Genomic DNA, 13,871 nt, shown 5'->3' with positions numbered 1-13,871 from the left:
ACGTGAGGGGCTGGAGGAGGCGTGGGGCCGCGCAGCGGTGCTGATTGCAGGAACTGGAGCCCTCTGCCGGGGCGGGGGGCGCGCGGGCTCCGCGGGGCTGGCAGGTGTGCTGCGCGTGCACCTGGCGAGCGATGGCGCCGGACGCGGGCGCCCCGGGATAGCGCGGGCTAGGTGGCGGCGCCCGGCTGGGGCAGCAATGGAGCTCCTTCGGCTGCTGCTCCTGGCTGTGTTGGCGTCGGAACCGGCGGCGGCCGCCGGAGCCGAGACCGTCGGGAACTCCAGCGAGGGTAAGGTCGGGGGCGCCTGACTGCTGCAACCCAAACTTGGTCTTGCATTTCTTGCAAGGTCAGAGTCCACCCCGGGGTCTGTCCGCGCAGCGGGGGAGGCGGTGAGTTCAGAACCGGCAGGAATGGATCGAGGTCCTTTCCTGCAGAAGGCAAGTCCCATTGCTAAGGAGGCCTTACTGTCAACCTCCTAATTTAGGTTGGGGGAATGGGAAGAGATAGGAAACTCTCTTGTTCAGACACATTATTCTCTCCCTTAGGGTGCAGCCATGTTTGTAGGTTTTATTTAACACATTAAAACACCTCTTTGCTCCCAAGTGGCTGGTCTGAGCGTCTGGACTGCGAGGCTTGATGCAGCCAAGGTGCAGCGGGTTTTTGTACTCCAAAATCTAGGTGCTTTTCAAACTGGTTATGCTCTACGGAGTTTCAGAGGAAAAGTGAACCCAGAATGGGACTTTAGACCGTAGGTCATGTGCTTGGTGAATGGATTTTAGCAATAGTTGGTGGTTTGTTAATATAAACTGTAAAAAGCGTTAATTGTGTGAAGCTGATAATCATGTGCTTTTCCACGGGGTCAAGAACATTCTTGGTTTTGTTTTGAGCTTAAGAGACTAGTTGTAGTTCTGAAACATAATATTTTCTGAATAATGTGATTCTGTTTCTGAATGCTTATCTTTGAAAAGCACTTGTGCAAACTGAATCCTAGAATTTTTGCCTAGAATTTAAGGCCAAAGCTGAAAAGGGCGGTTATAGTTTTGCAGAAAAAATAGCCTTATTTATAACAGGGCGCTAACATTCACTGCGTGCAGTACGTACCAGGTGCCTTTCATGGCAGTGTTATTTAATCCTTACAACCCTGTTAGATAATTATTGTCCTCACTGGTGGAGGATGAACCTGAGGCCCAAGACGATGCTCACTACACAAGCAAACAGCTAAGAGGGGCACAGACAGCAGATGAACCCGTGTGTCTTGCTGTCAATTTCATGGTCTTCCACTTCTACAAAGCTGCCCTCCAGTGAGAATGTTTTACTCAGTGTGGTGCTTTACACTTAATTCTTCTCTGAATTCTCATTCCTCAAAGTAGAGTCTCTTCTCCCTCCCTCATATGGCTATTTCCATTCTTCCAAGGTGAAGAATCTGAGAGATTGAGTTTGCAGATGATCAGACGAGAGAAGGAATTTGAGAAACTAATGTTTTTCAGACACTGTTTCTCACCTCTTTTCTGCGATTACAGCACTGTTATTTCCTCAACCACATTATTCTTCTGACCTTGCATCAGTATTGCTGTTGTGTGCAGGAGAGGGACAGCAGGTGGGAACTTGACTGCTGAGGGTTAATGAAAGCTGATATTCTCCACATCTGTCAGATAAAGATCAGAGTGGAAATTAAGGAAGACTTAGTTCCAGACTTGCATGATCCTCCTGGAAAATGTCTGGATTTCTATTTGAGGATTCTGGTGAGTACACAAACTCGAAATTGAGTAGCTGCTGTAAGTTAGGAGGATTTACCCATCTTTAGCAGGAAGAGCTAAACACCTTGAGTAGTGGCTTAGAAGCTAAGTGAATCTTTGAAGGTGGCAGATCGAGTTCTAGAATGTCTGAGGATGGTGCTTTCTGTGACCAGCAGGAGATGAACCATACATCTAAACAGTTTTCCCTTCTCTTGGAGTCCCGGTTCCCTGCTACCCTGAACACCTTTCATTATTGATTCAGGTTCATATCTGGTAACTCACAGGAACCTACCTAGTGATTGGAGTTGAGCAGAGTGCTATTTGAACCTTCTCCAGTTTGTGCTATCCATAATGCTTAAGGAAGGTAGCAGCCCACTTGTGTAGTTGGTTGCAGGTGTTCTCTTTCTCTCAAAAGTGTGTGCATTTTTGTGTTTCCTTTCACCTTTTAGGGCTAATGAAAATTCATAAGAAAGTATCAATGAGAAATTGGGAGGGGCAGTTGAATGCTGGCCAGCTCAAGTAGCTGAATGGTTTTTGTTTTTAATATTCCATCTGAAAGAATTATGAAGACTAAGCGTTGACAAATCTGTCCTAGAATTTTTCTGTTGAGTTAAAGCAGAAACAGTGGAGGTACATTTCAGTAAATAGTAAAAAGGAAGAGGTGGAAAATTTTAAGGTTGCAAGTTTAGGATCTGATTGAGAAAGAAAAGGAACATATTGGGATTGGGCAGCTCTTTTTAGAATGGAATTATTGGAAGGAAAGAGTGACTCTGGGTAGGAATGGAGGAAGGGTATGAAAAATAGAAAAGGGTCCCCTGCTGTACGTTAGATGGCAAAAAACATTTTTGCCAGAAAAAGCAGAGCTACTGCTTTTTAGAGGAGAGCTACAGCTTAAGTGCTCAGTCTCGTGTTAGCCATTTGCCCTGTAATAGCCTTCTTTTTTTTTTGTTAAATTTATTTATTTTTGGCTGCATTGGGTCTTCATTGCTGCACGCGGGCTTTCTTTAGTTGCCGTGAACGGGGGCTACTCTTCGTTGCAGTGCGTGGGCTTCTCATTGTGGTGTCTTCTCTTGTTGCGGAGCACGAACTCTAGGTGTGCAGGCTTCAGTAGTTGTGGCACGTGGGCTCAGTAGTTGTGGCTCGCGGGCTCTAGAGCGCGAGCTCAGTAGTTGTGGCACACGGGCTTACTTGCTCCGTGGCATGTGGGATCTTCCGGGACCAGGGCTCGAACCCGTGTCCCCTGCATTGGCAGGCGGATTCTTAACCACTGCGCCACCAGGGAAGCCCTGCCCTGTAATATCCTTGATGTGCTGTCATTCCTGTCCACTCCTCAAGTCATAAGATCTAATTATCCCTCAAAAAATGTTTCTGATGCATCCTTTTCCAGATGACTTAGAAGCGCAGCTAAGTTCCTGTTAACCTCTTCAGGATATATTTTTGTATTTGTGTCTCCCTTTGCCATGTCTGTTTTTATGAGTAGAAATGAAATGCAGTTTCTGCCAGGCTAGACTGTTAAAGTTGTCTTGACTTTCAGTATATTTCCTTGTCGCTCTGTGGAAGTCACTTTCTCAACTCGCTGTTCATGATGGATGTGCTGGGCGTTTTATATCTGTTAGTCCTCTTCTTTCCACTAGTTTATTTGTAGGAGGACCATACTGACTGCCTGCATTTTTTTTTTTTTTTTTTGATAAGGACATGAGCCTCTGAAACATTGGAAAGCTAATAGAAACTAATAATGATATTTTATTGTGTAGTATCGGACAGTTTACAAATTTTTTCCCATTTGATACTTTCAGCAGCCATGTGATGTATGCAGCACAGTTAACTGCATTTTACCATGAGGGAACTGAGGCCCATAGGAAATAATTACTTGTCTGAGGTCACAAAATTCAACTATCATTTACCAAACATATACTGTGTGCCAACCAGGTACCTGGCACCGTGTGAGGCTCCGGAACATCAAATATGACAGGGCCCTGCAAGTCAGGACTCAAACCATAACTGGTTTGTTTAATATACAGTATTCTATAAAAATTGTGAAATGGCTCTTGGATTGCCAGAGGATTTTCACACAAAAGTTAGATAAAGATAACAAAGAATAGGAAAAAATATAAATTCCTTCCCTGATTCATCAAACGTTGTGTTAGAAGTTCTCACGCCTGGCTAGACATTAGAATCACCTGGAGCCTTGAAAAAAAGGCATGTTGGTGAAGAGACAGCTAGAAATTGAAATAGAAAATAAAAAGTAAATTTATAATACCATCAAGAAATATTAAATATTTAGGGATAATTATAAAGGGATATGTTACAATCTCTATAGAGAAGACTATACAACATTCTTGAGATGAATTAAGAAAATAAATAAATAGAGGGATATCTCAAATTCGTAGATTAGAAAAATTCTGTTATAAAGGTATCATTTTTCCCTAAATTAATACATTCAGTGCCATGTCAATCAAATCCCAGTAGGGTTTTTTTTGTGGAAATTGACAAGCTGCTTTCTAAAATTTATATGGAAATGAAAAAGGGCCAAAAATACTCAAGACAGTCTTGAAGAGGAAGTACAATTTGGGGCAGAAATTAAGACAGTGTAATATTGGTGTTAGGATAGGCAAATAGACCAATGGTACACAGTTAAGAGTCCAGAAATAAACCCTCACATATGTCACTTGACTTATGTGAAAGGTGGAATCGCTGAGCAGTAGGGAAACTACTTTCAATAAAGGTTGCTATGCCAACAGGATATTCATATGGGAAAATGAACCTTGACCATCCCGCCTCACACCATACATAAAAATCAGTTTCAGGTTGATTTTAGACTTAAATGTGAAAGGTAGAACAAAGTTCTAGAAGTTAACATGGGGAATGTATCTTCCTGATCTTGGAAAATGTTGGCAAAGAATTCTTTAAAATCATAAAGGAAAAACTTGAGAAATTGGACTGCATTAAAATTAAAACTTCTGTTAATCTAAAGGTAACGAGAGTGAAAAGACAAGCTATAAGAGTGGGAGAAGATATTTGTAACACATATCTGACAGAATACTTGTATCAGTGATGACTAAAGAGTTCCTAAAATTCAATAAGGACAGATAATCCAGTTTTTAAAATGGGCAAAAGGCTTAACAGACCCTTTCACAAAGAGGATATTTAAATAACCAATAGGTAAAACAAAATGTTCTTACCAAGTATTGGTGAGAGTATAGTGTAACTGGAATACTTCCTCACAAGCTGATAGAGGTCTAAATCGGCAAAACCATGTTGGATAACTGTTCAGGAGTATCTACTAAAATTGAGCATAAGTATACCCTGTTACCTGATAATTCTACTCATAGGTTCCACCCAATAGAAATGTGCACATGTGCACCAAAAGACGCATACAAAAAATTGTCTGAATGGAGTTATTTATAATTACTACAAACTAGAAATAGTCCAAATGTTTGTTAACAGTAGAATAGATAAATAAATTGTGGTATATTTATTTCATGAAGCACACAACAATGAAAGGGAATGAATAGCAGTTACGATAGCAGCTGGGATGAATCTCACAAATAAAGTGTTGATTTTTAAAAAGCTGGACACAAAAGAATTCATGCTGTATGATTCCATTTAATTAAATTTCAAAGAAAAAAGCCCAGCTGTGGTGTTAAAAGTTAGGATCATGGTTACCTCTGGGGAGGGGGGAAGAGGTAGTGATTGGAAGAGGCCACCAGGAGACCTCTAAGAGGTTAGAATGCTGTTTCTTGATCTGGCAGTGTAAACTTTGTGCACTTCTTTGTAGGCATTTTTTTAAAAATTTAATTAATTAATTTATTTAGGCTGCGACTGGTCTTAGTTGCAGCATGCAGGATTTTTTTTTTTTTTAATTGCGGCATGCAAACTTTTAGTTGCGGCATGCATGTGGGATCTAGTTCCCTGACCAGGGATAGAACCTGGGGGCCCCCTGCAGTAGGAGCACGGAGTCTTACCCACTGGACCACCAGGTAAGTCCCTGAATGTTATTTTAATGAATATTTGTTTTGTAATTGATACTTGAACCCTAATCCCAGGAATTTTGATTTAACTGGTTGGAGAGGGGCCCAGGCAACAATATCTTTTAAAAAGCACCTTCAGATAATTGTAACGTACAACCAAGGTGGATGACCACTGTATTAGAATTCCTTTCTAAGAAGGGCACCTCATGAGCACCACAGAAAACATGAAAAATAGGAAATGTGTAAAGAAAAGAAAACATTATTTAAAATACACCCCATAGGTACCTGTTTTTAATAGCCCTACTTACTTTGTCAAGTGACCAGTTTTTTTAAAAATAATGTATACAGTGTCTCTCCCCTTTGTTGTCTGGCTTTTTTCTGGTTCTTGTCACAGGCATTTGACTGGGGAAAGAGGGTTAGTAGGCATCACCTTCCTTTCGGAAGCTTTCGGAAATCTGTTTCTGAAATGGCAGGTGTTTTTCTCGAAGAAGTCGGAAACAGAGACTGTCACTTACTGTTTTTGTCCTGATCATTTTATATTCTCACAGAAGCTGTTTGTTTTCATTTCTGATTTTCTTAATGAGAACAAGACTTCTTAGTTACTTTAACTATTTAAAATCAAAGGTGATCTGCTACACTGTCACAGCAAAAACCTTCTCAAATAGGTTTATTGCTTGGCATATATATGTACACACACACATATATATATGTTTTTTCTAGAGTATTCTTTCACAAAATAGAACTATTTTATTTCTTATTCATGCTGGATGGTAACAGCCTATATGTTCATTAGTAAGGGATTGGTTGAATAATCATGTTTACCTAGAATGGAATATTTTATAGCTTTTAAAATGATAAAGCTAGAATTATCTGTTGATGTGGAAAGATATCTAAGATCTATGAAATGGCTATACCAAACATATTTGTGTCTTTCTTTTTCCATCTACATAGAGATGCTCATGCTGATATCTGCCTAAATCCTGAAAGATGTATACCAAACTGTTAACAGTGATTATTTCTGTACAGTGTACTTGCTGGAGGAATTAACTTTCTCTGCAGTTCTTGCCTTTTAAAATATGGCTTATGTATGATCTGGAACAATATTACCATTTTAAGGGAAAAACAAAACAGGTGACACTTGTTGAGTGTTGACAGTGTCACCATTTTGTCTAGATTGTGTCCCTGTTTTATAAATTTCACATGAAGAGTTGAGGTAGAACCTGTGTTTTGAGTGCCATGAGGAAGGAGGTTTTTTCCAAATTGTGCATTTCCTTTCTGGTAAGAAAGCCTCATTATTGCTATAGAAATCTGATAAACAATGAAATGTGTAAAGAAAAGGCACTTAGGGCTTCCCTGGTGGCACAGTGGTTAAGAATCTGCCCGCCAGTGCAGGGGACACGGGTTTGAGCCCTGGTCCGGGAAGATCCCACATGCCGTGGAGCAACTAAGCCCGTGTGCCACAACTACTGAGCCTGCACTCTAGAGCCCGTGAGCCACAACTACTGAGCCCGCGTGCCACAACTACTGAAGCCCACGCGCCTAGAGCCCGTGCTCTGCAACAAGAGAAGCCGCTGCAATGAGAAGCCCGCACACCATAACGAAGAGTAACCCTCGCTCTCCGCAACAAGAGAGAAACCTGCGCACAGCAACAAAGACCCAATGCAGCCAACAATAAATAAAATAAAAATAAATTTTAAAAAAAAGAAAGAAAAGGCACTTAACATACATCCCCAGGAATACCAACTTTTATTACCCCTACTTATTTTGTTAAGTTACCAGTTGTTTAGTAGTATATTTTAATTTCTGTGGTCCTGTGTTTCCTTACTGTCTTTTAAATCACTGAAAGTTTTGGTTCTCCAAGTATTTCTGATTTGTGATTTATCTTCACCCTTATGTGATACATTAAGGAAACGTTAAGAAAACCAACACTTCACTAACTGATAGCTTCAGTCTCTTCCAGGGCTTATAAATGTTCTGGGTAGTATTTTGATTCAAGGCCCATGTAATGAGAGACAGATATAAAGATCATCAAAAATTTCTAAGATAGGCTTAAGGGCAAATTTAAGTGTTATTTAAGTGATTATAACCTTTATGAATTTACTTATGTCATTTCTGGTCACAGTATTCAATAGGCAGAGCGACTAGTCCATAAGTACTAAAATAAGTATTTGTCAAATAGAGAAAATGGGATGGCGAGGGACTGAAAAAACAGAAAAACTGAAAACGTAACTCGAAAAGGCAGGCCGGTAAGTGAGCTGAGTGCTTTGGACAGTTAAAGGATGGAAATCCAATTAATTCCTAGGAAAACAAACTGAGACTGCTCTTAGACTGGAATTTGTGGATAGTTTTAAGAGTTGGAAGGTGGAGAATGGATGGGAACAAAGTTAAACTGCAATACATGAAAAGTTTTTAGGGCCATTTACCGAGTTCCACTTAATTTTATGTATAATTTAGTTTCCTAATAAAGTAATCCTGATGCTGGGAAAACATGGAATATTAAAATGTTCCTTGTTCCCCTTTAAAAACAAAAAAACCCCCAGAAAGCTCCCCACGTTTTCCAGACTTCCGTAGATTCTGTTAGCCACTTCCTAATATTTTTACCACTATTCAGGCTGGAGTTTTGTTCCACATACAAGGTGAAATGTCTTTCCAGTTACATAAATAGAAAATATACCACCTTCATTTGTCATTGTTACAACTATTAAAATTTTCTCAGGATTTTTAGAAATTAAATTAGAACCACAAATAACCTTTTTTTCTATAATCAATTAAAAAGTTATGAAGATAATATAATAACATCATGGAGTTTGGGGAAATTTTTTTTTTTTTTTTGGGGGGGGAAATTTTATAGAGAGTAACCTTTATTCTAGTTCTAGCAATGTTTGTATGTTCTGTTTGGCTTTCTTGGTTAGCCTTTCTTGATAGTCTTTTTTTTTAATCATCCAAATGGAGTACTTGTGTTAACTACAAGAACAACAAAAAGTGCTGAAAAAATTAGCCTTCTTAGGAAACGGTACATAAGAGTGAGTTAGTGTCTGGGGTGTTTTCTTTTAGCTCCCACTGACTCAAATTTCCTTCTAAAATAAAACATGATCCTTCCACTGTGGGACTCTGGTGAATATAATCTTTACCTCATCACCTACTTTTCATCTCTATTAAATTGAAATCTTTTTTTCCTATTTTGAGGTTCCAGCCCCCAAGACTGCTTATGTAATGCTTGCAGGCTCCTCTGCTGTTTATGCAAAGACATACTGACTCTAGGGCAGGGGGTGAGATGGGAACCCAGAACCACACAGAAGTCAAAGCAGCCTATTTAGTGGATCCCTTGAGAATTAGGTTGGAAAAGGAAAGAACTGGTGAGCAGCCGGGAGATAAGATACAGTGAGTGAGTGAAACACAAGCAGACAGTGGAGGCAAGTGGACAAATGGGAAAGCCTAGGTGAGGTGTTGGAGAACTTGTTAGAGCCTATCTTTTATGTGGACTCTGAACTTGATCCTCAAACAAACGAAAAGCTCCTTCTTCCAGAAGCCCTATGATTCCTGAAGTTCCTGGTGTGGACACTCAATAGACATTTTTGCCTGTGATGATGACACCTTCCTTTGCAAGCTGAGTACTTCAGTCCCATTTGACAGATGAAGAAATTGAGGTGTAAGGGAATTAAGTAACTTGCCTGAGATCACACAGCTAGTAAATGGTGGGGTAAAATTGAAGCCAGATGTGTCTCTCTAGCTGGGCTGACTTCAGAATTCACTGGGTTGTAATAATCTTTAGTACCAGTGCATTTACGATTGTTAGTAACTCATCAGGGTGGTTAATCCTTAAATTCAGGGACTCTGTTCTGAATAGAGTTGTTATTGCTGCTACCAGAAGGGGGATTTTCCTGGGCTCTGGGAGCCAGGCGCTTTGAACGGCCTATTTTTCACATCTTTTGAAATACCTTTCTTCCCCTTAGGTTCTCAGTTCCACCCTTTGTAGCTGAGGCACTCTGGGCGGGCAGCTTCACCCCTTTGAGCTTCATTGTTCTCATCAGTGAAATAGGAGCAGTAATAATAATATTTATCTCAACGGGTTTTTCTGAGGATTAAATTAGCCATGCATTTGTGTTTAAGTATGCAGTTTGTACAAATCGCTGTGAGAGATGTAAGTGTTACAATGAAACGTTTCTCTCCTTGTAGGTCTTCTTGAATTTTCTGTGGGGAGATTTAGATACTTGGAGCTCAAGAAGCCCTCTCCAGAGGAAGCTATTTTGCGTCATATTTCCAGCAATGTCACTTTTCTTATTTTCCAAATACATTCACAGTATCAGAATACAACAGTTTCTTTTTCTGAGGTAAGTACAAAGAGTTACTTCCATAAAAGTCATTTCCACATTTTGGGGTCTTGTATTTAGCATGAGCGGTAGAGTTTTTTTTTTTTTTAAAGACACATTGTTGGGTTTTTTTTTGGCTGCATTGGGTCTTCGTTGCTGCGCACGGGCTTCTCATTGCAGTGGCTTCTCTTATTGTGGAGCACGGGCTCTAGGCGCACGGGCTTCAGTAGCTGCGGCGTGTGGGTCAGTAATTGTGGCTCACAGGCTCTAGAGCACAGGCTCAATAGTTGTGGTGCATGGGCTTAGTTGCTCCGTGGCATGTGGGATCTTCCTGGACCAGGGATCGAACCCTTGTCCCCTGCATTGGCAGGCGGATTCTTAACCACTGAGCTACCAGGGAAGTCCTGAGCATTAGAATTTGATGCCACTTTATGTCTTAAATTTTTTTTCTTTTTTTAACAGGAGGGGGAAAAAAAGAGTTTATTTACACGTACAATGTGCGTATACGTGGGGGAACGCAGTAATGAGTAATTCAAAGAGGTGGTTAGAATTTGGGGCCCCCATACCATCTTAACAAAGGGTGATAAATTTGTGGAGAAGTGTATGTCTTAAATTTTTTAAAAAAATAATCAAGATTGGGTCCTGTCAAATTAGTGGTTTAGACTGGCTTAAGAGGTGAGTATCACAGGCCTTTCCTGAGTGGTGACCTCTGACCTAAAGAGGGGTGATGCTCCTGAGTTTGGGGGAGGGTGGCTTGTACCAAGTGTCTCCTGTCTGCAGTTAAGCTTTCCTCATGCTTCCCACCTTTTCTTTTTCTTACCCTAGTGTGTCCTCAGTGATTTTTACCTGAGAGTACATTTTAATGGGTTTGCTTTGTCATTCAGCCATTTAGTGTTGAAGTTTATTAAGACTCCTGTAGGCTCAGCGTTATTCTTTGGAGTCTCATGGAAACAAAAGAATCCTAACACTCAGTTTTAACCAGTGCAGTGCTTTGCTTCCAGCAGCATTTAGGACCCTGTTACAGAGATCATCACTACACCCCTGAACCTCAACCTCAGCTCTGGGAAGTTTTTCAAATGTCCTGGGTCAGCTTAAGCTATTCAGGCTCTGCCATTTATGTTAACCTTTTACAAATCTATTTATATTTAGTCTATATGACCCTCTAGACAAATAAATGAATTTCACTCTGTATAAAGTTGTGCTGCGTTTTTATGTGTCCTAAGCCTACCTTCTCATATTGTGGTAATTATATTACCACATATATTCTAATATTGTGGTATTTGCTAAACAGAGCTGTCTTAGTCCAATTCCTATATATCTTATGGGCATTGGTCACAGTATCTTTCAAACTAAGTATTTGGTATTTTTTGTTCCTGCTTTCCTGTCTCTGCCACGAAGGTTTTGAAATTGTGTGTGGTGATCTAATAGACTAGAAATGGAAGGGTTTGATCAAGGAAAAGAGGAAGGAGTAAGTTATGTTAATTGAAGAGATAACAGTGTCTATGACCCATATATATATATATATATGTTTTGTTTTGTTTTTATGACCCATATATTGATTTTGCCTGAGTTCTTTGCAACCAGAGCAGAGATCAAAGCAAGTTAAATTTCATAACTTTCTTAGAAGGAAGAAACATGCCAGTTCTTGAGGGGAAGCGAAGTTTTTTTCTGGCACTAAATTCAAATGGAAACTTTCTATTCAGGCCCTTACATAGGATACATAGTAAAATGGCACAGAGATAATTTCCTTCTTAATAATATCATAGCAAGGACAACATTTGAAGGAAGAGAAAGGATGGAGAAAAAAGGCATTTCTATTTATTGCATGCCCACTGTGTGCTAGGCCAGTGATCCTTAAGCTCCTGGGGCCATAGACTTGGAATTTGCTGAAATCTCAGGACTCTCCACCTGGCAAAATGTATGCCTACATCTGTATAATTTCATGAGGACCTCTGGAAACTCACTGGGCCTCTGGGGCTCCTAGTTAGGAGCCCTTGCATTTGGTTTTCCACGTAGTTAATTTAATTCTCATAACAGTTCAACCAAGTAGTTCTAATGCCTATTTTTACATTTGAGGAAACTGAGGTTAGATAAAGGGAGGCCAGCATTACTAACGTGACAAAAATGGCCTGGATGAACAGCATCTTGGGCCTCGGTTTTCATGCAGAAAGGATCTTAGTTATCCTTAATTATAATCGTGTTCCTTTCTTGGACTGCCTTTAGTTCTCACTGTATTTATGCTGCTGAGAAGATGATAACCAGAACTGCACATAGCTCTAGAAGTGAGTCTGTGAAGAGAACTTTCTGTTGTAACTTCCTGATGAAGTGTGGCACTTTGGAGTTTCTGGGTCATCTTGGCAGTTAGTTTTGTTTGTTTGTTTGTTTGTTTTGCGGTACCCGGGCCTCTCGCTGTTGTGGCCTCTCCTGTTGCGGAGCACAGGCTCCGGACGCGCAGGCTCAGCGGCCATGGCTCACGGGCCCAGCTTCTCCGCGGCATGTGGGATCCTCCCGGACCGGGGCACGAAGCCGTGTCCCCTGCATCGGCAGGCGGACTCTCAACCACTGCACCACCAGGGAAGCCCAGCAGTTAGTTCTTTGAAACTGCTGACCCTGTAGTTCCTCACTTAGTATTTGGGTCATTCTCTTTTACGCTTGTCAAATTGAAACCCATCTGGCACTTTTTTCTTTCTATTTCCTTAGCTTTAAGAAAACACTGAATCTCCTACCTCTTAACTTAGTACTTTGTTATTCAAAAAGCTTTCCCAGCAGATGGGGGCAGGGGATGGGAGAGTGGCTGGGGTCTGAGTAAGGGTTAGAACAGGGCACAAAGAAGGTGATCTGTGTGTTCACTGTCTTGGTTGTGGTGATGGTGTCAAAGGTGCCTACATTTACCAAAACCTACCGTTAGTATACTTCATGTGTAATTTATAATATGTTAATTACAACTCAGTTTTTTAAAAAAGCTTTCCAAGAACTGAACTCTTTGGGGGCAGAGCTTATATTTTTGCCTTGGTAGTGGTCAAGTTAATTTGTATATCGGGACCACAAATGGAGGCTGCCCCAATGGCTTGGTCCACGTCACAAATCTAAACCTAAGTCAGCCTGCACTTACAGGGAACCCCTGTCAAGGAAACCTACCTTACACTGACCACAATCTTCCAGCTCAGCTTAGCCTAGAAAACAGGACCCTCTCGACTTTTATGGAAATCCTGACCTAGCCAAGCATGCCCTTCTAATGCTCTAAAAAACTGGTTCATGCCCCACATCCCTTGGGAACAGGACTCCACCGCTAGTGAGGCACTGTCCTCCTCCAATCCATGGGTTGTTCTCCCTTGAATAAAGGACATCAGACTCATTACTAAATTGTTTTCGTTTTGTCATTCACACAGTAGTCCTTAACCCAGTGGTCTTAGTACTTGACATAGTAGATCCTAACTGAGAGGATTGAAAAGCTTGGGGATTTTTCTGTGTATCTGCTATTCCTGATCAAAGACGTATATTTTAAAGAGTTCCTTCACATGTGTGTGTGGTCACTTGCACATAGAGGTGAAAAGAATTCTTTAATCATCTAAGGAAGATCTGTTTTTATTCCTTTTTGCTTTGAGAAGCTTTGGAGCAGGGCATGCACACTAGACCCACTCCAAAATGTAAGCACTCTGGTCAACTCCCGATTCACGATGACTCTTCTTTCCTTATTGCAGACTCTCCTTCCCAATGCCTCGGGAACAGGCACTGACAAAGGACTGGTTTTCATTCTTAGACCAGAGCAGAGTATATGCACTTGGCACTTGGAGACTTCAGACCCTGAGCCTGTCCAAAATGTGGCCATTCCACTCTCCTACTCGGAAAGCGGTA

At 40.9% G+C, this 13,871-nt stretch overlaps 1 protein-coding gene across 2 annotated transcripts in view; it reads left to right on the top strand.

Moving 5' to 3' along the window:
* Positions 1 to 13,871, top strand: part of TM7SF3 (transmembrane 7 superfamily member 3) — a 37,451-nt gene continuing 23,580 nt past the window's right edge. For both annotated transcript variants that reach the window (XM_060024486.1, XM_060024485.1), the window contains exons 1-3: positions 1 to 287; positions 9,883 to 10,037; positions 13,718 to 13,868. In XM_060024486.1, coding sequence (XP_059880469.1) covers positions 197 to 287; positions 9,883 to 10,037; positions 13,718 to 13,868 — 397 coding nt within the window. In that variant the 5' untranslated portion in view covers positions 1 to 196. The remainder of the gene's footprint in view (positions 288 to 9,882; positions 10,038 to 13,717; positions 13,869 to 13,871) is intronic.

The sequence above is a fragment of the Delphinus delphis genome, chromosome 11 (assembly GCF_949987515.2).
Source record: "Delphinus delphis chromosome 11, mDelDel1.2, whole genome shotgun sequence".
Taxonomy (NCBI): domain Eukaryota; kingdom Metazoa; phylum Chordata; class Mammalia; order Artiodactyla; family Delphinidae; genus Delphinus; species Delphinus delphis.
This window is presented reverse-complemented; position numbering and strand designations above follow the sequence as displayed.